Source organism: Hippocampus guttulatus, chromosome 14 (assembly GCF_054856545.1).
Source record: "Hippocampus guttulatus isolate MCC_2025c chromosome 14, RoL_Hgut_1.0, whole genome shotgun sequence".
In the NCBI taxonomy this organism is placed as follows: domain Eukaryota; kingdom Metazoa; phylum Chordata; class Actinopteri; order Syngnathiformes; family Syngnathidae; genus Hippocampus; species Hippocampus guttulatus.
The window spans coordinates 5,077,718-5,105,670 of NC_141274.1; the positions used below are offsets into that span (position 1 = coordinate 5,077,718).

The following is a 27,953-nucleotide window of genomic DNA, read 5'->3' on the forward strand; positions in this document are numbered from 1 at the left end:
AAAATAAAATGAGTGAAATTTAAACTCAACTTTAGCCCGCCGGTTTTCGCGTGTGGAACCGTGACGTCAACGAACATCGGGTTGCTCATCAGAGTGGCACGAATCACCTCTCGAGACAATCTTGGGCTGGGGAAGGTGGCGAGTAGTTGAGCAACTTTGAGCGGACAGGAAGTGACTGCTTTTCGGCGTCAAGCCTTGACAGGTGGACGGCTTGTTCATCAGCCACACACCCTGACCTGGCTGAAGTTGACCGGGATTTACGCACCACTACAAACCAACCACCCAGTCATGACCACCGGGATGTGTTTGCTTTGAGGTAAGTGACTTTGACATGACACTTTTTTCCCCTCTCCGCTCTAGGACGTCCAGGTAGCCGCCATGCTAATTACTTAGCAAACCTATTTTGAAAATACGTTTTACGGCGTTTTATCAACCTGTTACGTATCATTTTGACGTGACTACTTTTTAGAAATTACAGTACTGTTTTTTTCCAAAAGTCGCACGCAGCGTAAAAGTGTCAGGAGAAAAAGATATCCTGGTGGCGGAAAAAGTTGGCTGGAATGTTTCAGGAAGTGTTACAATCCCATCGGGAATTCGCTTCGAGGTTCGTTTGCAGGGCTGGGTTGTTTGAAAAAAAAAAGTTAATTTTCATAATCAAATCCACTCGTCTATTTTCTGGAGCTTTTCCTCTCATCATGGTTGCAGGTGAGCTGGGGGAATTTGTGTTTAGATTCATGTGGCGTGCACCTGGGTCAGAAAATGTGTTAATTTGTGTTTTTGGTTAATCCTGTGGGCAATTCTGACAGAATATATTCACTGAACACTGGAATCACTCGCGAACATGTCTGTATGTTGGACGTTTTTTAAAAAAATATTTTATTTAGTTATTTTTGACGATCTATTTGTTAGAGACAGAGTTTAAAAAAAATCCAGACAAATTTTAACATGGCAGTCTGATGTGTGCATTGCAGTGAAAACCAAAAACAAACAAACAAACAAAAAACAGTTAAACTACAAGTACTTATGAAAAGAGTTATATTTACACAACAGCAATATTTACACTGCAGTTAAATGGATCAAATCAAAAAAGTTGATCACTGTGGAAGCCTTGGTATTATTGTTTTGCTGTTATTATTTTTCCTTTCTTTCCTGATTTTTTTCCTTTTTACACATCAGTGGATACCTCAGGGTCTGAAATAGGGCTGCACAATATAGATGGAAAAATATTCATAAATTCCAATAATGGCACGTGCAAAACGCGTATCGCTAAGATTAATACTTTTGTATGGAATTGTATGCATTTGTCTGATGAGAGGCAACCTTAAATGTGCATCACCAACCTTCTCTATCACCAGGACAGCAGTATCTCGGCAGTATGCGAAATACAAGGTAATGAATATACACTGGTTACAGATTATATAATACACTAAGTCTGTTTATTTTGCTGGATAAAAAAAAATATTTATTTCATTCATTTAAAATACAAATGTTTTTTTTAAGTGCCTGTTGAATATTGCAGTCATATCGCATGTTTTTCCAATATTGTGCAGCCATTGTCACGGGCCAGATCGTAGTAATAATTTCCTTCGGAGGGCCGTTTTGACTGTGAACCCAAATAAATGTGTAATGGACACATATTACTTGTACACAGCAAATTGTTGAATAACTAGTTTTGAAATCAGAGGCAAGTAAAAACTGTTTGTTTGCATATATATTTGTTTTAAAAGGAGATTGGTAACATAATTGCTTGCAGGATCGCTACCTTTTTAAAATTGAAAACAATTAGCAATTTTGGTAATTTAGCAAGAAACACAAAGTCAATGCGCATAATTTGCTTTTGCTTGACACATAAAATTACCTACACTCTCAGCAATCAAATATCCACCTTATTCCGAGGCCCCATGAGCCTTTGAGTGAATTACCGGCGCAACTGAACCGGTGTTGTGTTTCCATGTTGTTTGCGCAAGTCCACTTTCTATGACAGTTGAAAACTTTTAGCAATCGGGGAAACACCAGTTATTGCATCATAGAAGCAAAAACAAAACATACATCAATTGACTGGTCTCATTCGTTGGTGCTAATTTTGTGTCCAGAGTCAAATATTTTATGAATAAAGGGTTCTCTTTGAATTCTTGTGTGTGTGTGTGTGCGCGCGCGTGTGTGTGTGTGTGTGTGTGTGTGTGTGTGTGTGTCCGTCCCTGAATATGTCCTTGCCTCACCTGAAAACACTTTTGTGTTTGTGACTTAAGCAGGAAACAATGCGAGCAATCGCACAAATGAGCAGTGACTTGTCCGTGTCATGAGCATAGCTGGTGTGGCAGCGTGCGAGTCACGTTATTAGCATTAGCGTTCGCGTCTTATCTCCCATCCCCACGAGGCATCCGCCTTCCAAGAGGATTTACGCGTCGTCGTCTTCTTCACTTCATCTCATTAGTTTACAACCATATGAGGAAGGCTAAGACACACTTTGTGTCTACTGTGTTGTTGTTGTTGTTTAACGCACACAACCAAAGAGCGTCTTATGACCTAATAACACAGACACTCTATTAGATACACAAGCTTGTAGAAGAGAAGTGGGTGCTTTGGAATGCTGAAGATGGTGAGTCGCAATTGAGGAAATTGTAACAGAATGCTAAAAGTGGTTTGTCGCGATCGAAGTGGGTGCGTCTGGACTTTCAAAATGAGACGTTGAAGTCAGCAGGTCAGGTTTGGATTGGGATCTGTTTGGATGTTGGAAGTGGTGCATCACAATGAAAAGTTGGGATGTTGAACGCGGTATGTTGTGGTTGATGCTTGTATGTCAAGTTTAAAAGGGGCCCATTAAGGTTGAAAGGGGTTCCATGTGTTGTGAATTGTTGGTGGTGTATCATGATGTTGACTGAAGGTGTCAGGGTCTTGAACGGGGTGTGTTGGGATGCTATGTTGGTCCCGTTGGGATTGAAGGATATGTGCACGTATGTGTGTTGGATAAATAGTATATAGGTTATCATGAGTAAAATTGTGTGCTGTATGATGAGTGACACCCTTTCACTTTAGTGCACAGAAATTTTTACCCATTCACTCTCGTTAAAAGTTGCATTTTCCCAATGGCTACCTCTGCAATGCAACTAATAGGACCAAAGTAAGGCGCGACACCCTAACTCCAGAACGTCATGTCTGACTGTCCGTACCTCGGTCTCCATAGATGTCTCGGCATCGACATCTATATTTGTGGATGTCCACATAGGCAAGCTCCAGAATAGTGTCAGGGTGCCGAAACTGGCGTATTGGAATTGAAACCGTGCGTGTCATGACCGATGGTGGTGCGTCTGGGCCAGTGGTTTAAATCTTTACTCCTACTTTCGTGTTCCCATCAGCTCGACTGTGGAGGCCATGTCAGACAACGTGTAATCTAGCCCAGCGGACAGCAGGAGGCGCCATGGCGGAGCTGCCCATCGCTCCGGGCCAGGTCTACATTGAGGTGGAGTACGACTACGAATACAAGTCCAAAGACCGACTGATCACCATCCACCAGGGAGAATGCTACATGCTGGTTCAGAAGACCAACGACGACTGGTGGAAGGTGCGCAGGGAGGAGGGAAGCAAAGGCTTTTACGTGCCTGCTCAGTACGTCAAGGAGGTGCGCAAAGCCCTCATGCCGCCCCCCAAGCCTTTACCGCACCATCCCGTTAGCGCCGGGAACACACCGCCTCATCACCCCGTTCCCGCTGGAGGCATCCCACCTCATCAGCCCATTTCTGCTGGCAACACCCCACCTCAGAACACTGGTGCTGTCTGGGTGAAACCGGCCAATCTGGATCTGGACTCATCCATGGCGAACCCAGACAGACCGGAGTCCAACCCTGTGCGTTCGCCCTCCGTTCATTCCTCCTCGTCCATGCATTTGACGCCACCCATCCAACGGCGGGACAGTAACCAGCGCCAGCATGTCCCCGGCACCCCCACGGGACCCGCGCGATCTTTATCCGAAATCCCGGCCCAGAGCACCGTACCCGGGCCTTCCCACCAACTAAGCAGCACGCTGCCACGCACCCGTACTCGATCGCCGGAGTTGGTCCGGGCCCCGCTGGATTTGGACAGCCCTATGCACTCGGGTGGCGAGGAACGGCGGACCAACGACTCGGAGTCTGGAGATGAGATGAGCAGCAGTTCTACCGAACATCTCCAGGTAAAGAAACCTTTATCATTATGACTTGATGCTATTGGAGGGTTAGTATGGGTTGGGTTTTTGTTTTGTGTTGGGGTTTATAATTAGGGTCTAAGGTTCGGTTTGGAATCTGAGTTCTGGAGTCTCACTGTTTCGTCTACTCTCTGTGACACGTACATACTCACAGCTGACAATGAGGCACTCTAAAGCGTCTATGCTATCAAACTATCCAAAGAGAAAAGGCTTTTTGGAGAGCTGGAAAACTGTAGCTAGCTAGCAAATCGCTTGTCGCTAGTGCACTGGGTAACTTCTGGTGCTAACGAAGGCGCTCAAGCTCTTAAATGGTGGGAAAGGGGCAAGCTATGTCACAGAGCATCGTTTTAGTCACACACCCCAAAAGGAGACCTGAAATCGTGAGAAACATTTCAACGCTACAATTGAACATCGTACTTCGTTTTTACACATTTTCAGATGTCTTCCTAAATCATGTACTATTTATTTTGAAACAAATCTCTGCATTCACTTTACCGGGTCTTCAGGCTCAGGCTTATTGTTGGGGTTTTGGCCTGCCTTGATTGGTTAAGGTTAGTGTTAGGGATGGAATTCAGGGGTAGTGTTTGTGCTGGGTTTCGGTTTCAGGTTGGGGTTGCGGTTGAAGTGAAGACCCGACTCATTCTTTTGATAGCTTGACTATTCCAAAGTCATTTTGATTCGTACCAAGAGCAGAAAGGTTGATTTTGTTCACAATTCTAGCTTGATTGCTCCCAGAGCAAACGTACCAAACCAGAGTGGGGAAAGAACAACATGTTAGTGACGCAAAATGTAATCAAGGATGCTCGTATGAAAGCAGCCTCGCTGTGCACACTGCAAATGTTCTGACTGCGAGACCACAGTCATTGTTTTGGAATGACCTTACAACGTGACTTTTTATGACATCACATCTTCGCCAACATGTTTTGTTTTGTCCAGCCTCCCGCTAATCTTCTCATCTTGGCGCCCCGCTGATGAAAGGCCATCCAAAGACAAACATACGTTTACGTTTTCATAATCCGACTTTTATGTGAACGCCACAATGGACTTCCTTCCTTTCTCACAAATGAACTCGAGGTCATATACAGCAGTTTATTTAAAGGCCAAACAAAATGTCACTCAACGTCCTTATAAAGCCCGTGGCAGTCTAGTGGCTAGTCTTCTGCTTAGTCTCTATTCAATTGCAGTAGCTAGCAGAGGTGTTGGATGGTTTGATTGCCTTTTTTTTGGGAGAGTGCTACAGTGCTTCACTTGGGGCATAAAGCCTCTGTGTTACTTTATGAGGAAATTCTGGCGCGCGCGCGCGCGCACACACACACACACACGCACACAAGGCTTGTGGCAGCGCAGCAGTTGGTGCACTCATTTTGCTGTCTCTACTTATTTTCTTCATACAAATTCACCCGGTTTTCTCCAGGTTCTGGTCCAGTGGACCTCAAGTCGACTTTTAGTAATGACTTTTTTTTTTAACCACCCCGAAACACTGGAAAATAAGAAAGCTTAGTTTTATAATCATTCATTGAGGTAAAACAAGCCTGTGTAGTCAGTGACATGTGGATTAGCCGTTCTTTGTCAATTTCATGGTCATTTGAGCAGTTTAGTCAAAATGCCCGATGTGCCGCTTGCCGATCTACTTCTGAACACATGAAAAAACAGGAATGACGACGATGCGCCCGTCATACTGTTAGGTTTTTACAAAAATAACATCGGGTCAAGAAAGTACATAATGTGCTGCTTGCTGACGTGTACATGGTACTACTTTGACGTTGTTGCAGAAATACGTCAAAACAAAGCACTAGGCTTGGACACTCACAGTTTGATATTTTTACAGATATACGATTATTTATTGAAGATAGTGCATGATATGCTGCTGGTTGCCTTGGCTTGCTGAATACAGAAGAAAAGAATATTTATCTTAGTGTAGCCTGCGCAGGGATCCCTTTTCAAAGAAGTCTCAGAATAATCGACATTCTGCGTAGCGATTATGAGGGGATCATCTGCTGTGTCTTTGATTAGTCACAAACAAGTGTGTGCGCGTGTGTGTGTGGGAGCCACAGTTCTTTATAGAGCTTTTCGTCTTAATCCCTACAAGCGCTTCAATTGGATGTGTTTGTGTGTATGTATGTGTGCGTGGTGTTATGTCAGCAGAGCACTGTGCGCCCTCTCTCTCGCTGTGTGTGTGTGTGTGTGTGAGTGTGTGTTTATGTAATAGTAGTGTTTGGGAGGCTGTGGATGTTGCATTTTCGCCCATGTCAGACACACACAGAGTGGTCACGGCGACAGCACCACGACGGTAGCGGCCATCATCATGTATCCAGATGACAACAGCACGGTAGGTCGGACGGACGCTTCAGTTTCACGTTTCCAAGCCAGTCAGTACTTTTTACGCACGTGACGTCAACAGCACTTGTAGCAGCTGGGGAAGCGTACCACGCTATCCACTGACTGCAAGGGATGAGCTTTGAGTTGTCAAATTAATGGGCAACTATTTTGACAACGTATATATACACATCACTTATTTATTTTCAAGAGAGACTCTCTGAGTTAAAAACGCGTACCTGCAGACGTGTGTGCTTACACTAACAACATGTGTAACAAGTGTTGACAGTTTGACCTTTCTGACCCCTTTAGTGACTGTTCTATAAAAAAAGCTACTTGTGACCTTAATTCCCGCTGCGAAACAAATAACGTGAGTGGAATCATTTCCATATTGTTTTGCTTCGGCCACCGTTAAGTCGTTAATGCTAAAGACGTAGCTGAATCGCTGAATGGAACAAGCTAAACGTTATGCTGTTGTTGCCAATGGATCCATGTGGCCGGCACACAGAGGAACGAGAGGACTGACTCGCCCGTGTCCCGTGATGCTCAAAGTGATGCCGGCGAAAGCGCGAGCCGCACTACGTTACATAATAACATTTGTTTGGACAGCTGGTTGCTGAGCCGAGCTCTGGCTCGAGGACAGAGAAGGACTGGCGGAATGTACACGAAATACAGGAACATCAATGTGACAATGGAAAAGTGTTTTTATTTTTTCTCATCATTTTGGCATTTGAAAGTAGCTGGTTTCTGCTTTGTAATTAGCGTGAGCAAAAAGTCACCCTTTAGTGACAATTCATTGTATTCGCGTTCTTGTGGAACAGCACAACTGGCACAACTGCTGTTTCCTGTCGTCATCTATCGTCATTCGACACTGCAATAATCCCAAATGTTGACATTGGGCAGCTGTGGCTACACTCTGTTGACATGTCGGAATTTGTCAAACGTTTTGAAGCGCTACGCTGCAGACATCGATGCACTAATAACATAGAACCCAAGTGTGTTTTCAAAGGCTTCCTCCACAGTTAGTTTAGCTTTTTCAGGATGCTCAAATGATTTATGGAGCCTCTGTCGCCACTAAATGGGTCTACTTTTGCCCCGCCCATATGTACTCCCTCACATAAATCAGTGTGCAGTGTCATTTGTCACCTTCTTCAAGAAAGACCAGTTTTTCTTTGAACTTTGCACCCCACCGAACGTGTACTCGCTGATTAATCATTAACTGTGATGGTAAAGCACCATATAATGCCCATCCACTTATTTCTATTCTCATTACTTATAAATGATTCATCTATCGACCTGCACCGGCGAGGTCTTAATTGGTTTTTGCGGCAGATTCTCACTCCTGTAAAATTCGGAACTGTCAAGCCACTGTGAATAGAACGTGGCCACTGTTTATAATCAACGGTAAAAAATAAAATCTAATCGTAAAACATCAGAGCGCAATTTTGAATTGGGACTTAGACAATGCAAAAATAAAATAAAATTCTACCTATGATTTAATTATGATAATTATTAGTTATGTTGTAGTTTTTATTATGTGATTTAGATTTTATTTGTAGTCTGTGTAGTGTAGTTTTTAATTTGTGTATAATTATTATATATTTTTTGTAAATGTTTTTTTTTTTAAATGTATGAATATCCATCCATCCATTTTCTGATCCGCTTATCCTCACGAGGGCTGGAGCCTATCCCAGCTGTCTTCGGACAGGAGTCGGGATATACCCTGAACTGGTTGCCAGCCAATCAACAACCGTGCCATTGGCTGCTGCAGCAACAAACATTCGCACTCACACCAAGAGACAAGTTGGAATGATCATTTAACCTACTGTGCATGTTTTTGAAATGTGGGAGGAAACCACAATACCCGGAGAAAATATGGCATGCGGGGGGACATGCAAACTCCACACAGGAAGGCCAGAGCACGGAATCGCACTCACTGTGAGGCGTATGTGCTCACCAGTCGTCCACCGTGGCGCCTTAAATATTTCCCAAATGTGGAAAGTTCACAGGAAACTCTTCTGGAATGCTCCTTATTGAGACGCCTTCTCTCATACTTTCCTTAATTGTCCTTGTAAAACAATGAGTGTAGTGTAGCTTCGCATAGCCCCAATTACACTTTCGTTTCCTGTGTGGTTCCAAGCCTCTTTGCATCGTTCCATTCCAGGTTAGACGGGTTGTTAATTCTTTCCGATGACTCACTGTACACTTTTAACCACCATGTTGGTCAACATTTCGAGCGCCATGTTGCCAACGCGGTTGGCGACATGGGACCGGTCGGTCTTTGGTCTCGTTGGACTGGTTTGATCCTGACAGGTTTTGTGTACGGTTGTCTGAGAAAACCAAAGACTACTCAACCAGAAAGACCAGTTCTATGAATGAAGTGATGTGATTCCCATTAGGAAAAAGCTTTATATTTTTTCCTCCCCTCCCCCCCACGCCATGTTTTTGGTTATTCAAGGAATTCATAGAAAAATAATGCACAGACAATGGTTCCTTAATTATTGATGTCATGTATTTAATTTCATTATTTACAGTTTATATGACTGTACAGTATTGGTTTACAGTGAAGTCATTTAACATACTAGCAGGAGCTCTTGAATATCACACTTGACAAAATCTCCTCCATACCAAATAAATGCACATACATTGTCTTGACTAAATTGTAATGGTTGATTTTGAAGGCTGCCCTGGCTGACATATTTGTAAAAACCAATGACTTGAAGTCGACGTCCTCAACGCCGAGATCATTTTTCTCACGTGAATGAAATATCCTTTCGATTACATTTTGAAGCATTTTTCCTCATCGCCCACGGCCGCTGCGCAGCCACATTTGCGCACATTGTCGGGTGTAATTACACCAGGAGCCGTCCTCATCACCTCGTCCTTCTTGTCAGCGTGATGACTTTGAACGCCTCTGCGCTAATCTGCAGTAAAGCTGCCAAATATTCTCTCACGCCAAAACTCCTTGTTAACTTTGTACCTGAATTACCGGTAAGCTTTCTTCTGCTCAAATGGTTTCATTTGCAAAGTAGGTTCTGCCGTGTGTATGTGGTTTTTTTTTCTTTCTAATTATCTTTGGTGTTGTGCCAGCCAGGAAAAGTGCATGCATGAATATTCATTCTGAATGGAGGACATTTTGTTGTGTTTGTTTTGTTAAGTGTGTTAATCAGGAGCTTTTATTCAGTCCTCGTTACTTCCAAGAGGGTTCATTTAGTCGACTATAAACCAGTCGAGTCACGACAACGCCGCATGATATGCTGCTTGCTGCGATGCCTCGCTGAACTCGGGGGAGTGAGTAAAAGGAAGACGATGAGCTGGTCGACGTGTGGTCGTTCTTTTGATGTCATTGAGACAAGATACACTCAACACGGTGCACGATACACTGTGTGACACTGTGTCACATTGAACTCGGGATGAGAAAAAATACCTTGATTGGGCGTAACTTTGATGTCATTGTCATGGAATTAGCAATCTTTAATAAAAACTGCACATGGCATGCTGCTTTTTGCTATGTGCCCATGAGCAAGGTATTTCCCAACCAGCTATTCGAGCAAAAGCATAACAGGGATCAACATTTGAATGAAAGTCTTGGTTGACTCGTTTGGTTTTGAAGATTGTGCTTGTCGTCTGTGATTGGTTGCACACCCTAAAGGCCAGCCAATGGGCTTCATGCTGTGGCCAGGCGTGACTAGTACACTCTCCATGTCCTGGCTGTTACTTTATATAACTTGCGATTGCAAATCCTTTTGTACAGGAGAAACCAGAGTGGCATGTGCACGCTGCTAAGTCAATCACATTGCATTATCCGTCCGCACCTGTCCAAATGCTAACCCCTTACATGCTTGCATAATCAAAACTACACACACACACAGACATTGTTAAACATCACCACACTACTAAGAGATGAATGCACTCAGCTCAGACATGACTCTGACATCTTTTGAATGGTTTCAGCAAGTGTCACATAGCAGGAGAAGTAAATCTCAGGTGCTGAACTTTACACCCCTATCCCAGCTTTCCACTTTTCACACCGCCTCTCAAGAATGAAAAGGTATGGACACAGAACGAGGTGTTGAGGGGGCGCCCGAATTCGCTTGCTTGAGAGGTTGTATCGAAGGTGGCATGACGGCTGTGTGTGAGGGATTTCTGCAATGCAGGGACCAGGTTTTGAAATATAACACTGACACCAACACAATAGCCTACATCCTACCTTTGATACTCGCCATCAGAAATCGTGAAACCGGCGGGTTGACCTTAAGCCAAGTTCCGTGTTGCTTACCTTTCACGCAGGACAGCAACCTGGTAAAGCTATGTAGGGTACAATGAAACTCCTCTACAACGAAATCATGTTTGCAGCAAGATATTTTTCACAACAGAGGGTTTTTCACTGTAGCAAAGTTGATCTCAGATGTAAACACACACACACACACACACACACACAAACGTGAAAAGAAATTGCAAAATTTACGATCAGCATTCACTTTCACTTACATCAATTTCTTGGATAATGTATTTTATTATGCTTCCTCCGTCTTTCATTTTGATCACTTTTACCCTCTCTTCCAGCGTCAGAGCTCTTCTTGTCTTAGCTGCTTGACATCCAAAGGTTTGTTTTGTAGCCATTTTAGCAATGCAACATTCATGCTGCGTCTGAAACTAACAATAACAAATACTTCCTGGACTACTGCGTATGTGTAAACCAGTGTGGTGGTTGCTGTTGCCATTTCCGAACGAAGCAGTAGAGGTCGCTGTTGAATTAGACTTCGTTGTAGTGAATCTCGTCGCGATCCAAGAGAAGAGAAAAAGATTTCGTATAACACAACAGGGTTTTTTTTCGTTGTATGGGGGGCAGGAAAGTGGGAAGATTTTTTTCCACACTAGGGGGTGTTTTCGCCCATGTAGGTTTCGTTGTAGAGGAGTTTCACTGTACTAATTCACACAAGACCACTACCCAGGAAAAGCGTCCTTTGATGGATGGGGGTGAAAGGGGACTACACAGAAACCGCCCCGCCTCTGCATCCCATCTGACGACGCCTGAGAATCCATCAAATTCGCTGGTTGACTTGAACTCCCCATTCTGTGTGGGTACCTGACTAAACCCTGACAGAGTTTGCTTTTCAAGTGTTGCCTGGCATGTTTGGACAAGTGTAAGCATGTGGCCACTGAGTCAAAAGTATGCGTGTGCATGTTGTGTTTGCTCGGCACTCTCCTGTGATACGCAGCCCAGCGGGTTTATGTGTGTCAAAGACAAACCAGAGAGGAAACGGGGCAAAAAAATGCGGATTCCCAACCAAACCTTCAGCACTGACTTGACAGACTTTGTTGTCATTCTCCCTCCAAGAAGACATTTCAGTCAACTTCAAGCTACGGTATAGTGTCAAGTCAAGTCAAGTCAACAGTATTTATAGAGCACTTTCAAACAGCCATCGCTGCATACAAAGTGCTGTACATGGAGCAATTTAACATGCACAATAAACAGTAAGACAAATCGGTAATAAAGGCAGTAGAAAGCACCAAACAGTAAAACCAAGAACAAATCTAAGTCATGCTGAGTCGAATGCCAAAGAATACAAGTGAGTTTTGAGGAGGGTTTTGAAGATGGGCAGCGAGGAGGCTTGCCGAATGTTTAGTGGGAGGTCATTCCAGAGAGAGGGACCAGCAACAGAAAAGGCTCGATCCCCTCTGAGCCTCAGTTTAGTTCTTGGTACTTCTAATAAAGTCTGGTCCACAGACCTGAGGCGCCGGGCAGGTGTGTAGGGGCGGATGAGCTCAGAGAGGTAAGGTGGCGCGAGATTATTCAGAGATTTGAAAACAAATAAGAGGATCTTGAAAATAACTCTAAAATGAATGGGGAGCCAGTGAAGGGATGCCAGAGTAGGAGTTATGTGCTCCCTCTTACGAGTACCAGTCAAGAGGCGAGCGGCGGCATTCTGGACCAGCTGAAGGCGCTTAATGGAGGACTGGCTGACTCCAAAGTAAAGGGCATTGCAGTAATCGAGCCGGGATGTGACAAAGGCATGAATTACCATCTCAAAGTGTTCATGTGAGAGGAGAGGTTTTATTTTGGCCAGCTGTCTAAGGTGAAAGAAGCTGGATTTAACAACGGCACCAATTTGCCGATCGAGTTTGAAATCACTGTCCAGTTTAAGGCCCAAGTTTGAGACTGTTGACTTAAGATAAGGAGACAGGGGGCCCAAGTCTACAGGATGGAATGTACAAGGGCCACTGGGACCAAACAATATCACCTCTGTCTTCTTTTCATTGAATCTCAAGAAATTTTGTGCCATCCAGGTTTTGATTTCTTCCAGACAGGATAGGAGTGGCCTTAATGAGAAGGCGTCTTTCTTGCTCAGTGGGACATAGATCTGGCAGTCATCTGCATAGCAGTGGAAGTGTTTATAGTAATAAGTCAGGGAATTTGGGAAAAATCCAGCAGCCCCTGAAGCCAGTTTCTCTGAGGAGTGTGGAATTTGGTTGACATGTCAATCATGAGTAGATGAAACAAAAATGTATCAAGAAGCCATGCGGGAAAATGAATTGAAAGTCTGCCATTTTGCTTCATATTGGCCATGTTGTAGCAACATGAAATTTGGTCGGCCACAAAACAGATTCCAGAAAACCTCCCTGAAAAGACACAGGAAGTCTAAGATGTTTTGAAGCTGCCATCTTTGGGTCGTTTTGGCCATTTTTCAGACTTCCTTCAGAGACAAAATCACCCAGGAGATTTTGTGTACTTGCTTCTAACTTTGATCCTGGTCTTCTCAACAGATGGGTGACAAATTGTCCTCCTCTGACTTTCCCTTAAGGCGGCGCTTTGTCACAGTGAGCGCTGAGGTCAGGTGATCATGTTGAGCATCCCGCCGCGCCTCGTCCAATCTTCCTGACCTCCATATTGATCAGCTGCTAGCAGCGGGGTCTGCCAGTAGCAGCTGCTGGCTAATACGCAAACGCCATTAACACCATCATGGAGGTCACAGCGTCGCCATGCACATTTAATGAGGCCGTAAATTACGTAACTCACTCGACCCCTTTCACACTGTGAACTGATGCTAGTAATGCTTGAGAATAAGAGCCAAATTTAGCAAAAGCGCCCACCGTGCCCCTTCATCACTGAGCTAGACCCCAAATTAGCAATGGCTCTACCCCACAAAACTGTCCTTATTGTACCCCTTTCACACTCACCTAGAGCTGGTGCGCAACTGAAGTCAAAATTAGTACTAGTTCTTTGATTTTCTACTGTATAAACATCCACTTGTACCCCTTTCATACTGAGGTAAAGCTAAAATTTGTGTCTGCGCTGAGATAGTTCCGCCCCGACCCCCATCACGGAAATACCCACTTTGTACCCCTTTTTCACTGACAAAAAGACAAAATTATCACAAGTTCTTTGATGTTTGACCACAAAAGGAGCCTACTTAGTGTATGCCTTTACCCCCCCCCCCCCCCGCCCCCCCCAAAAAAAAACTCTAGGGGCTCTTGCACCAGATCGGCGTGAAAGGGGGTAGACAAGATGTGACTTCAGTGGAAACCCTCGTGCATGTGCTTTTGGGTGCGTGGGGGGTGGGGGGTTGCTTGCAACCTCAATAGCAGGATGCGGTCTGGCGGCGGCGGCGGTCAAAACGGGATCCTGTCGTCCCCGCTCACTGAACGGTAGATTGAGGGGTTGGACTTCCCCTTTGACGCGCACCCTTGCATGTTATCACGCGCTTGCTTGTCGCAGTGGAGTCAAGCGAGGCTTGATGGCGGTCATACCAATGAGGAGTAGTCGGCGTGCAGTCTCCATGCACGAAGAGGTAAATCATTTGAAATCATTGCTTGTTACAAAAAAGGTGGCGGGACGCCAGCGCTGTTGATGACTCGGCGCCCTCGGTTGCGCCGGTGTGAAGAGTCGCCCGCTGACCGTGCTGCGGCTTTCTCTCTCTTGTCAGTGACTGTGTAAGCCTCGGCAACCTTTTCAGATAGAGTTGTTAGTAGTGGAGATGAACACCTCTGCAAGCACACACGAAAAAAAAAAATTAAGACTGATGTATTTATTTTTCACTTGCTTGTGCAAACAAAAAGTGATGCATTTTGATTGATCTTCTCCGCTGATACTTTCTCGTTGTGGCACGGTTGACTTGAATCACCACCGTTTTTGAAAATTATTTTACTTTATTTTTTCAATTTATTTTTTTATTTATTTATTGGGGGGGGTTGGGGCAGAAATGTTTTTCATGAAATTAATAAATAACACATGTTGGGGAAATTGAAAAACATGTTTTTGTTTAAATTTTGAAAAAATAGTTATTTAAAAAATTTTTCAATTGCTTTGTGAGAAATATGACCAAATTTATCCTTAGATAGTTTTTTTAGAATTGTATTACATGAAATAAATAAATGTTTTAGCTACTGTTCCAGTTAAAAATTCCATACATTGTATGGAGCAAAACCAAAATAAAGTAAAGCCACTCACCCTTTGAGGATTCCTGACGTGGCAATACTGTCACCTGGTGATGTTTTTTTTAGAGTCAGTCATGAATGAATCCTTGTGAAATTGAATTCATTGCTGTCTTGTTTAGACACCTTAAGCATGATGATGCAAGTTTTGAAAATTGTACTAAACCTCCACATTGGGCCACTTTGAAGGTTCTGTTGCATGAGAGTATCTTTTCAGTTTGGTGGCCAATACGCGTTCCCGCATCAGGATGCGGGTCCGTCTTGCCGTTTCGCTTCCTCATTTCTACCTGACGTGGCTTCTTGCTGACTTCCTTCCTCTGTTCTTCTCTCGTCACCTCACGCAACACACTCGCCGTCACCTCCTTTCTGTGTCGCCATGACCTCGAAGCGCATTTCCATGTCCACATATACCGTCGTAGTTTGTGATGAATGCAGGAAGGTTCCCAGGCTGCTCAAGTTAGCTGTTGGTGTAACATCTGGGCATTTTGATGATATTATATAAAAGGAATCGGTCGACTTTGTTTCGGTGCACTGTGCTCACGTATTTGCTCCGAGCCTCATTTGAAAACATGTTTAAAAAATACAGATTTTGTTTTTCAAAATACACAGTCTCTTGGCCTTCATGAAAATTCTCAAGTGCTTTCATGTGTCCTCAGAACTTGTCGTCGGCGGTTCGCGGCCGGCCCCACTCGCCCGTGTACAGCAACCTAGAGGAGCTGAAAATCACGCAGTTGGCTGCGCCCCCTCTCCCGGCCGGCGCCCCTCACCAGGTGCTGGGCGACTGGGAGTCATACAAAGACCCGCACGGCCGCCTCTTTTACTACAACCGCAGCAGTCATGAAAGGACCTGGAAGCCTCCCCGAGCCCGGGATGCCAGCGGATCGCGCGGCGACAACAGCACGGGAGAAAGCAACGAGGTGAAAAGAAACACCCCTTTCACGCAGCGATGAACAGAAACGTGGCATTTCTTTGCGACCTTTGAAAACGGTAGCGACACAGGAAAAACATCTCAGGCATGCATTTCTTTTGACAACAAAAGTGAGTGTCAGATGTTAAACTTCACACTGCTGTCCCTGTGTTTTGGAATACCTTAACACACAGCCAGCATCCAGTCTTTCTTACTTAATTCAGATACGATCTCTGAAGCGGGAGAATTTGTATATTTCAATAGATTCCTCCCCTGCCATTTTTACACAACAGAGCCTCTCTGTTTTGGCTCTATTTCCCCTACCGACATCTGTGCTGTTTTCATGGAACAACATCATGGGGATGAATGCTTTTAAGGACGGCGTGAAAGCGGCTAATGGGAGGTAGTTTGCTGTGTTACAACAGTGGCACCGCATTCAGGATTATTATATGAGGAACACTTTAGCGCTGTTAGTCCAAAGCTGGACTCAAAAAGTATCAGACCGATGCTGGTAATGCACCGAAAAGCAGCAACAGGAGCTTGTTAATGTATCAAATCGAAAAGCCAAGCAAAAATGTTGTTGTCCATTTTGTCCGCAAATACACACAACACAAGAACGCCATTGGCCGTGCTCGCAGACCAAAACGGCATTGCACACACTTGTTTCTTGTCTGCATTGTTGCTTTCTGTCTCTACTTGCTATATGTCAATCTTTTTTGGGCATTTGCATGGAGTCCCAGACATGTCTCAAAAATTGTATAAAACCCACAAAATAATATCCCGTTATAGTGGCCATAAATTAGCATATTGTTTCCACAATGCAGTATTTCATTTAGTATTTTGTGGCCTCAAATTAGTATCTTGTTACCACTATTTAGGTTTCTCTATTTTACGTATGCATTAGCATTTTCTGCGCATGTTCTACCTTTATTGTGGCCACGACTTGATATTTTGTGGATGTCATTCATCTGTTTTGTGGTCACAGAATAGTATATTGTTGCCACATTTGAACATATTTTCCTTTCAAAAATTAGTAGACTTTACACGGATCCTACTAACTGGATTGGATCGGCAGATATTTTGCATTTCAAGACAAATTAGGGATTGGTTATTATGTCATAATTGGCTATTTTTTATGGCACTGATCGAATCCACAAAATGCAATGCCCTACAAATAGCAGGGCTCAAACTAAAGTTTTTTTTAGTAGATTGGATACATTGGTCCTGATCGGATCGGTTATAGTTTTTTGTTGTTTATATCGGTTATATATATTTTTTGTTTTTTGAACTTGCTGATTAGTTCTAAAATCCTGCCAATATAAAGCCTACAAATTTGCATTTTGTGGGGGTTAATCACGATTTCGTTCACACATGATACCTATTTTGTGAGCAGAAATTAGCATTAAAAATTTTTTTGCACACATTGTATCTGCCCAAATTTTTTCTCCCTCATCTCATGTCTGTGGCTCTGTACATGTGGGTGTATTATTTCTGGTGTCTTCCTCCTCTATTGGTGAAAGGTGACTACTTTCTCCCCCCTTCTTTTTTTCCTTTTCTTTCCCCACGCTCAGAGCACTCCCCTGTCGCTCTCACCATCTTTCTTCCCCTTCCTGTCGCTGCCGGCGGGCCGCCTGGGGCCGCTGTGCTCGGAGGACGGGTGCTTCAGCGCTTACTCCAGCTTGTCCGACAGCCAGTACGGCTCGCCAGCTCGCGGGTGGTCGGAAGGGATGGACGAGTACGGCCACACGCTCTATGTCAGTGACTATACTAATGAGAAGGTACCTCAACTCCTTCCGCTGTCTTGGGGGCTTGGCTCGGCTTGGCAAATGGTGGGAATTTTAGCCTTCCTGATGGGACGACCCACAACAAATGCTGGTTTTTATTTTTATTTATTTATTTATTTTGTCTCTGATTGTCCTTTTTCTGTGTGTACACTAACAGTGGTTAAAACACATGGACGAGCAGGGTCGGCCATATTACTACAGCGCCGACGGCTCCAGGTCCGAATGGGAGCTGCCGAAGGTAACGATTTGCCAGAAAATAGCAAACGATATGTAGAGTTTAGAAAATTCAGCCTCCCTGAAGCCAGTTTTACTTGGTATTTGGTAGGCATGTCTATCATGAGTTGCTCCACAAAAAAAAGTCTCAAAAAGCCATGCTGTAAAATAATGATCCCCAACCACCTCAGTCCCCTATCCTGCATGTTTGAGATGTTTCCCTGGTCCGATACACCTGATTCAAATCATTACCTCATCAGGAAGCTCTGCAGGAGCCTGATAACGAACCTGATCGTGTGACTCAGGTGTGTTGGAGGAGGGAAACATCTCAAACGTGAAGGATAGCGGCGCTTGAGGACCGGAGTTTGACACCTGTGGCTTTGTGGAAATGTGTCAAATTTGAGCAAAGGCTGTAACAGTGACTCTTGCGCTACCCCTCTCGTACAACCATTCCCCACCACAGCACCTCGCAGACCCCACCAAGACTCGCAGTCTGGACAGGAAACAGGTGGAGCCCATCGTCCTGACCAAGTGGAGACACAGCGCTTATGTCCAAGAACCCAACGACAAGGTGCGTTGATGTATAAAAGACTACAAAACGCTTGTAGAATGATCCACAGATGACTACCAAGTGAGCAGTGCTTCCCGTTTGTTGCCTTCATCGTCGGCTGGACTACTCCGGCATTTTGTTTTGGGAAATACTATACATGAAGGATTGAGTTGTAGATTGGTTGCTTTGCAGCGGACGCTGAAACTCAGACCGTTCCGGACAGGCTCTTCCCGCCCGCATCCGTACAAGCAGCAAGTCAGTTTGTGTCAGCATGTGCATGGATTACCACAGCTGTACCTCCTATTTTCTTTTTTTTTCCTGAGTGACCAATCATCTCGCATGATGATAAATCTTACTCCTTACCTCTGACTTTTTGAAATCATTCCACTGTGAGAATTTTGCGCGAATGCAGCAGTTGAGGGCAAAGAACAGAAAACAACTTGGACAGCAAACGCAACCAAAATAAAACAAGATGTACCCCAACGTAAGCTATTAAGTGATTTGTAGTTAGGTTTTGAATCTTAAAATGTCCTACAAAGTCTTAAAATGTCTCAACAGGTCCTAAAAGGTGTCGAACATCATCATCATGTCCTGCAAGGTCGTAAAAAGTCTTTAAAAGGTCTTGAGATATGCTATCAGATTCTAAAAAGTTTTTAAAAGATCTCACAGGGTCTTGAAATTATCTTCAAGATCTACAAGGTTTGAAAAAGCCATAGAAGGTCTTAAAATGTCCTCCAAGGTCCTATGACGTCTTAAACGAGTGTCAAAAGGTCTTAAAATGATCCAAAAGGTTTTTAAAAAGACCTACAATGTTTTCAAAAGTCTGGAAAAAAAATCTTCCATTTCACTTCCTTCAACCCTGAAAAAATTGAAACAAATAGCACGTGTGCGTCCATTCCAAACTCAAAGCAACCGCGCGCTCTTGTGTGTTGTGGTTATCCTGCTTTGATTGGTTGTTTATTAACCCATGTGACCTCCTTGTCTTCTCCTCACTAGGACGCACTTCTGAGTCCCAAGTCCCCCACAACTGACTCTGACTCCGGCCCCTTTTCTCCTAGGCGCCCTGCCTCTGTTAGTAAAAGCACCCCCACCAAGAACAACCTCCGTGTTGTGTATCTCATGCAAGCTTTCCCCTTTGGTTGCATTCTTCAGATGCAAGAGAACCTTTGTGGAAACCTTGTTTGTAGGCTTCTTTGAGTCGCTGCAGGAGCATTTCCTTTTCTCAGCATTGAGTTGTTTGGTGTTTGTGCTGGGGTGTGACAATTTAAAGGAAAAGCAACGAGGTCAGTGGGCTGAATTGGACAATTGCGTGCTGTCAGATTGGGTGGGTTAGAATAGTACGATGAGAGCTGTAGAGGAAGAAGAAAGTCGAAATATTTTGTGTGAAAAAGTCGTAGTGAATCTTTCATCCAAATTTAAGTTAATGGTATTGTAATGTGTAGGAATTAATCACATTGTAGTTGAAAGGAATCGTATCTTATTGCATCGTAGCATAATTGGAGTGAATCGGATGTCACACTTGGCATGAATAGTTTCTGATCGTAATTGGAGTGAATCGTATCGGAGTGTTATTATTGTGAATTGGATTGCAATTGGAATAAATTCGATCGCAATTGTAGTGAAACATATGAGATCAAAATTAATGAATCATATAATTATATGTTGATGAAGTCGTAGCCGATTTCAGGTAATTTGAGTGAACTGTATCGTTTGTTTTTTTCATATACTGTACTCATCAGACTGTATCGTAGTTTAATTTGAGCGAATCATCTGTGAATCCTACTGAGTGTTATGTAGCTGGAATGATAATCCAACTGAATTTTTAATGAATTATATGAAATCGTAATTAGTGAATCGCACGTATTGTCCTAATTCGAGTCAACTATATTGTTTGTGTCAAGTAAATTGTATTGTATCATAATTTCATGGATTGATCATAATTGTAGTGACTCGTACATGAGTGTATTGACAAATAGTGAATCGAATGTTATTTTATCACCGAAAATCATAATCGATCTTTATCACATTGTATTGGATCGGAAATCCGGGGAGTCTTATCGGATTGCGTCGTGCCTGGAGTGAATCCTATCGTACTTAGTTAAGCGTATCGTAATTCAAGCGATCTCGAAATAGAGTGAACCGAACGCAATCGGATTTTACCGTATCGTGATTTGAATGAGACAGAATGGAAATGGAATTGGATTCAATCGTATTCGATTCCGTTGCATCCTAATTGAAGTGGATCAGATCAGCTCGGGAGTGAATGTCACCTCTTTGCTTTGGATCGTAGTCGGAATGAATCGTCTCAGAATTTTATTGGGGTGAATCGTAATCTCTTTGGAGTAAATCGTATCAGAGTTTATGTGAGTATTGCATTCATACGGTGTAAATTGTCAGCATATTCCTGCTGTTATGGGCCTACGTTACATTCCTTTGATCAAGCCTGCTTGCTTTTCCATTAATTTGCCCACTGACGTGTGCATATGTGGCACACGTATTGTGTTTTTGCCTGCTTTCTTGAATGCAGATCAAAGAGCAAAGCTTTTATTTTGCGGCGCTTTAGTTTGGGTGCTGGTGTTGCCCTTGTTGTTGGCGGTGTTTAAATGCGGCCTTCCCGCTGCGATGATCAATGCTTCTCTTCAAAACGCACGTCTAAGCTGCTCGCTTCCTGTGTTTTATACTCCCCCCATCCCTTTCTCTGTGTTCAGCCCTCAGAGAAGTGCGGCGTGCTCAATGTGACAAAGATCACAGAGAACGGCAAGAAAGTTCGGTGAGTACAACTTTTTATTGTCATTTTGTGTTTTATATTGAGTGGATTTGAGCAGTCGTTTGCGGACTGTCCATCATAGGAAGAATTGGACTTCCTCCTGGACGGTTTTGCAAGGCTCCACGTTACTCTTTGCCAAAGGCCAGGGAGGCGGGACCAGTTGGGTACGTCCATCAAACCTTTCCATGAAATCAATGGCTGTTATTTTGCTGGGTGCCATTGTCAGCTATCTTCCATTGCGTGTGCGCAGTTTGGCGGCGGTCAGTCCAAACCCGAGTTCACGGTGGACCTGAAGGGTGGCTCGGTGGATTGGGCCTCAAAAGACAAATCCAGCAAGAAACACGTCATCGAGGTGGATTTCATTTGACTTGAAACTTAATTTAAAAATGAGGACATGGGATTGAAAATAGACTTCTTTTTTTTTTTAATGATTCTATGTGATTGTGTGCCAATGTGAAATCAAACAACCAAATCTTTTATCTGTCTTTGTCTGAAAGAGGGCTCTTCTGAATATGCACCCCACTGAGATGAAACACTTGAGTTAATTTTTGGAATAACCACCACAAGTTTTCCACCCATGACTAGGCTGGGCCAAGATCCAACAACAAACGTCAGGAGTCATGTCACAAAATAGTCAAGAAAACGTTAGAAAAGACAAAACAAAAACATATCGACGTTAAAAAAATGAGAATCGTCAAGAACTAAGTCACCAATCATATTAAAATGTAGTCAAAAAAAACAATCAAGAACCAATTGAAAAAACATTTAAGAACAATACAACATGAAAAGAAATTCTGTCAAAAATCATATGCCAGGCCCATGTCTAATATTAGTTAAGAACCAGTCAGAAACCAAATTAAAAACAGTCAAGTGCTACCTCAAGAACCTAATTTGAGTAAAGAGCATAAATAGGATTTAATGTGTGTTGTAATTCTTCACGCTACTTTTACCTCATCCGCAGCTGAAGACCCGGCAGGGCACAGAACTCCTGATCCAGTCGGAAAACGACGTCCTTGTCAACGAGTGGTACCGAACGCTAAGGGACACCGTCAGCAGTTCGGTAAGGACCACCAACCAACCAGCATTTCGCATTCCTCTCTACTCGACTGCAGATGAGTCGGGGCACGGTAGCTCTGTTCTAAGTGTTAAGGAGTAAAAACGTTATTTTATTCCTTTTGTCATTTTTTAAAATTAACAAGACAGGTAATTGGTTATCGGAATTTTCTTCGGTCAAATATCGCAGTCGGACCACAAAGGAGGAAAATAGTGAAAGAGTTTCTGAAAGGTAACTTGCTAACTTTTTTTTTTTTTTTTTTTTTTTTTTTCAGGCGTGTGAGTCTGATGAAGCCATTGAAGAGGACATGCCCGAGTCACCTGGAGCAGAGAAGCAAGACAAGGAGAAAGAACGCAGAGACTCCAAGAAAGGCAGAGGTACGTAAACTTCAAGGTGAAATACAGAAGACAACACTGTGTCAAAGGAGTTTCGGATCACTAATGCAGACGGTGTCTTCGAAAAAAATCGAATGATTCCGTTACTGTTCAACAATGATTTATCAGGCTTGATTCCTACCACGTCGTCACGGCGACAAAAATGTGATTTTGGACTCTTGCTTCCCATGCAGCCGTAAAGACGGCAAGCAGCATGGACGGGACCGATAATAAGAAGACCAAACACAAGCTGAAAAAGTTTCTGACACGCCGGCCCACCATGCAGGCAGTGAGAGACAAAGGCTACATCAAAGGTACTGTCGTCTGACCACCGCCAAGGCCACGTGTTTTGTTTGGTTTATTAATAATAACCATGCTCGCTAAAAAAATAAATAAAAGAAAAACCTCAGCCCTTGATGCCAGTTGCCTGTAGTCTCATGAATTTAGCAGGCATGTCTATCATGAGTAGCCCCTCCAAAAAAAAAAATCACAAATACATGCCCCAAATTTTGATGTCTTGCCGTAAAACAAAACTAGCAATAGCTTGTAAAAATGTGGAAAATTAAAGCAAGTTGCACTTAGCTTAGCATCATGAAATTTGATAGACATGCCTATCATGAGTAGACCCGCAAAAAGATCCCACAATGTAAAAAATGAACATGAAGTCAGACAGTTTGGTTCAAAACAACCATTTTACGTCCACCTTGAATATTTGTCAGATTGCAACCAAATATGAAGTATGAGTCAGATCATAAAACTGCCAACCATTTGACATATTGTGAGTGACTTAATGAGGTGCCTGGCAAGTGAAATTTGACGACTCTCGAGAAACCACCAGATTATTAAGAAGTCATTCGTTCTTCATGTTTAAAAAGATTCAGACCTTGATGCCGGTTTGACTTAAGAGCTTAATATTTGCTCGGCATGTCTATCCCAAGTAGACTCACCAAAAAAGCCTCCAGAAGGCACTCTGGAAAAGAACATTGGAAGTCAGCTATTTTAATTCCAAACGGCCACTTGAGGCTCACTTGAGGCAATTTCCAGGAGTGGGACTAAATTGATCATTCATAATTAATCATGACGTTAATGAAAATTCAGCCCCCTAAGCCAGTTTCGCAGAGCAGCATGAAATTTGGGAGCCCCGTCTATCATAAGTAGACAGACAAAAAAAGTCTCAAGAAGCCATGTTGTAAAACAAACATGCCTCCTCGGATCAAAGCGGCCGCTTTAGGCTCACGTGAGCCAATTGCAGGAGTCCCACTAAAATCTTTTGGAAAATACAGATTCTTAAGCCAGTTTCACTTAGCATCATGAAATTTGGAAGGCAGATCGATCACGAGTAGACCCATGAAAAAGCCCCAAGAATACAGATGGTAAAATGAACAGGAAAGCTGCCATTTTCGTTCAAAGCTTCTATTTTTAGGCTCCTTTTTGGCTACTTCCAGGGGTCCTTCAAAGATGAACTCCCGGAGATTTGGTCCGATTGCTTTAAAACGTAAACCACACATACTAAACCAGGGGTGCCCATTACGTCGATCGCGATCGACCGGTAGATCGCGGACTGGTCCCAAGTCGATCGCGGGGGGCGTAGAGGAGAAAAAAAACAAACAACCATTTGTGTGTCTTTGTGCATGTTAGTAATACATCTTTGGTGTTCATGTACACTGCACCTTAATCATCCTATCAGTCTCATTTTCACAAAAAGTATTGTGTGTGCGCGATCGCGGGAGGTTGGTTGATCGAAAAGTCGATCTTCGGTCCAAAAGGTTTGGGCAGCCCTGTACTAGACAGACAAATGACTTCTCAACCCGTATTGTTTTGTGTTTTTTGTTATTGTAAAGTGTCCTTGGGTGTCTTGAAAGGCGCTTATAAATAAAATGTATTATTATTATTATTATTATTATTAAAATTGCAAATTATGTTTTCATGATTGCGTGTGGGCAGAGCATGGTGTTGAAGTTTGATGAGCCACCATAAGACAGGAAAGTCTTACAGTCAATTCGGCAAAGTTGAGTCCAACCGAGACATTTTTGATTGTGTTTTTCATCCAAACTGCGTGCGTTTGTGTTTGTGTGTGCACAGATCAGGTGTTTGGATGCAGCCTGTCCAGCCTGTGCCAGAGGGAGAACAGCACGGTGCCCTCCTTCGTCAAGATGTGCATGGAGCACGTGGAAAGCAACGGTGCGTCCCGCGGCGCCACCTGACTGACGACATGCCGCGCAAGCCTTTTCCTATTTATTTATTTACATATATATATATATATATATATATATATATATATATATATCCCCCCCCTCTTCCTGTCTTATATTTTTGTTCTTGCAGGTCTGCACATCGACGGCCTCTACAGAGTCAGCGGGAACTTGGCCCTCATCCAGAAACTGCGCTTTGCCGTCAATCACGGTGAGTCCCGCGTTCTTGTTTTTTTGTGGCTATTTATTTATTACTGGTTGTTGATGTGCCGGCACGCAGATGAGAAGGTGAGCCTGTCCGACGGCAAGTGGGAGGACATCCATGTGACCACCGGAGCCCTGAAGATGTTCTTCAGGGAGCTTCCCGAGCCGCTCTTCACCTACACGCTCTTCCACGACTTTGTCAGTGCCATCAGTGAGTGCTCGTCTCCAAAAATATACACTTAATATACTCATATTGGATATTTTACTTAAGCATCCATAAATATACAGTGTGTGCGTGCGTGTGTGTATATATATATATACCTGTATATATATGTGCGTGTGTGTGTGTGTTTCTGTTTTCAAAATATACTTAATTTATATATTTTAGATTTTGTTTTAGGACCAAGCATGTTTGTGTCTGGATACTTTTTAAATGGTATTTTGTATTCATTCTGTTTTGAAATAAAAATATTTTCTTTTTCATTTTCCGTATATTATACATGAATTGCTCCATGTTGAGTTTAATTTTATTTTATTTTTGACACATTTGCAAGTTAAAAAAATATATATAACACGGATTAATAGGACACTTTAAAATCCTTTCAATATTTTGTTTTCCTAATTTTTTTACCTTGTTTTGCACATGGCTCTAAATTCAAAATGTTATTTATTTATTTTTTTAATATTTACTTTTTTTAAAATCTTGCTTTAGATATGTAATCAAATTGGGGTTTTTTGTATATATTTATTATCCCAAAATATTTAGATGGTTTCTCTTTGACCTAATTGAGCCATTCAGGTGACTTAAAAGAAACCTTTGTATTGACATTGTAATATCCTTTTTTTTACTGACTCGAATTTCATTTCGTTGCGTTGGAGTGTAGCTCTTAAGCTCACCAGAGGGAATCAACGCAACCATTAGCACAATATTTGCAATCGTTACACAAGCTCTTGTTTTTATCCCACCGGTCACTGTCAGTCACTGATCATCTTTTCATTTTCCTGCGGGGTGGCGGCCGAATCGCAGAGATTCCAGACTACAAGCAGCGGGTCCACGCCATGAAAGAACTTGTCCGGCAGCTACCCGAGCCCAACCACGACACCATGCAGGCCCTCTTCAAACACCTCCGCAAGTACGGGAAAAATAAGATATACAGTTTGTTCTTGAACATGTTCCATGGGCTTTTAAAGCTGTCGTATTTCCAGGTCTGGATTAACTTGATTTCTCGGACCATATCGGCACTCATTGAATTTTGATCAAATTGGATTGATTTGTCGAGGCAGCCTTTTTACTGCAAGTAACCAAATTGAAATATACGGAAAAGGGCTCTTTTCTGATGTATTTTCCCCCACGCTGGTCAAAATTCCAAATTGTTCCACATCCACTTGAAAGCAAATATCCATCGATCGAAATTTATTAGGTTGTCTGTCTTGCGTGTTCAGGGTGATTGAGTACGGCGAAGAAAACCGCATGACCAACCAGAGTGTGGCCATCGTGTTCGGCCCAACGTTGCTGAAGCCTGAGATGGAGACGTGGAACATGGCAGTCCACATGGTCTACCAGAACCAGATTGTGGAGCTCATCCTGCTGGAATACGACAACCTATTCGGCAGGTAGAGGACGACAGGTCGCGCTGGCGATCTGACGAGACCAAAACCATTCTTTGCACTTTGGACTAGCTTTGGGTTACTTTTCCTGACACTGGATTCTAACTTAAAGGACCAAAAAAAAAAAAAAAAACACCCCACCAACAACAACACAAAAAAACCCACAAACCTGCTGAGACCAAGAGAAATGCTCGTTGTGGATCCAAGATGAACTTTTAATGGAACAAAAAGGAACACATCTTATTTACTGAAACTCTTCCACCTCATGGAGTTGCCACCAAATTAAACACATATGAAGCCAATTAAAAACAACAATTAAAATAGAAAATCCATTAAGACCTGCATTAATTCATTTTTTTCAATTGATAAATATGTTTTTTCACGACCACCTTATTTTATGGCATTATACGTTTCCATTTTTAGGTATTTAAGGAGATTTATGCATCCTATCAGGACTTTCATGATAAAATTGATTGCTTAAATTTAAGTACGAAAGCATCATGAAAATATTCAAATGATGACATGATGCAATTTAAAATGCTATTTCAATAAATTTCATTCGATGGTGATTAAAAAAAATCTGTAGGTAATTAGAACTTGTAGGAGCTAATGCAGTTAAATAAAAAGATGAAATAAATTAATAAAAGTACGGTAAATATAGATTAAAAAAAAGAAAATAGATAAATACAATTGCCATAAAATTATGTCATTGAATAAAAAAAAAGGTTAAATAATTTTAAAATTCATTCAACTACATTTAGATGTCATAAGCAAGTCATGAAAATGAAAATGAAAATGCATTAGGTAACTAGAAATCCCAGTAGCCATGTAGGAAAAATGGTCATGAAATATGTACTCGGGAGAAAAATGTTACAATGTCATAATACGAGTGATTCTTTCACATTTTCAATAGATAAATGCATCATGTTTCATTTAATTGGCTTTGTATGTGTATGATTAAAAAACACTCCAGCCATCATCTCTTTATTTTATGTTTCTTTTTTTTCAGTTTTTTTTTTTTAATCCATTAACAATAGCGTTTGATGAATTGCTATCACTGGAACACTTCCATCGGTTTCCCTGAATTCTTTGTTCAACTTTTGTGCGGGTGGGAGGGAGATTAGAAAGTTGTATTGTACACAGAATTTAAATATAACAATAAGAAAAAGAATGCCTGAAGTGTTTAAAAAAAAAAAATCATGCCAGAAAACAAAACACTTGTTGTGATCATTGAGCTCGGCCGTCAACGTTTTAGCTGTCGGGTCAACGGATGATTGTGACATCATTCATTGTGACATTATTAAACACGTTGTCACAATAAAGTGCTGCTGGCTCCATTAAACTACAATAAAAGACCTCTGAGATACA

At 42.6% G+C, this 27,953-nt stretch overlaps 1 protein-coding gene across 4 annotated transcripts; it reads left to right on the plus strand.

Moving 5' to 3' along the window:
* The first annotated feature begins 115 nt into the window (after positions 1–115).
* On the plus strand, positions 116–27,953 carry LOC147194591 (rho GTPase-activating protein 12-like). 4 transcript variants are annotated; one of them, XM_086129228.1, is made up of 19 exons: positions 116–316; positions 3,357–4,168; positions 15,589–15,849; positions 17,411–17,617; positions 17,781–17,861; positions 18,300–18,407; positions 18,579–18,641; positions 19,383–19,457; positions 21,095–21,156; positions 21,236–21,317; positions 21,404–21,505; positions 22,115–22,213; positions 22,482–22,584; positions 22,776–22,895; positions 24,664–24,762; positions 24,907–24,984; positions 25,054–25,188; positions 26,005–26,110; positions 26,421–27,953. In XM_086129228.1, the coding sequence occupies exons 2-19, from the start codon at positions 3,419–3,421 to the stop codon at positions 26,593–26,595; spliced, it is 2,706 nt and encodes a 901-aa protein (XP_085985354.1). In that variant the 5' UTR covers positions 116–316; positions 3,357–3,418; the 3' UTR covers positions 26,596–27,953. The 4 variants fall into 4 exon arrangements, with proteins under 4 accessions (XP_085985354.1, XP_085985352.1, XP_085985351.1 ...); XM_086129226.1 differs by lacking the exon at positions 19,383–19,457; XM_086129225.1 differs by lacking the exon at positions 18,579–18,641 and having other exon boundaries at positions 117–316.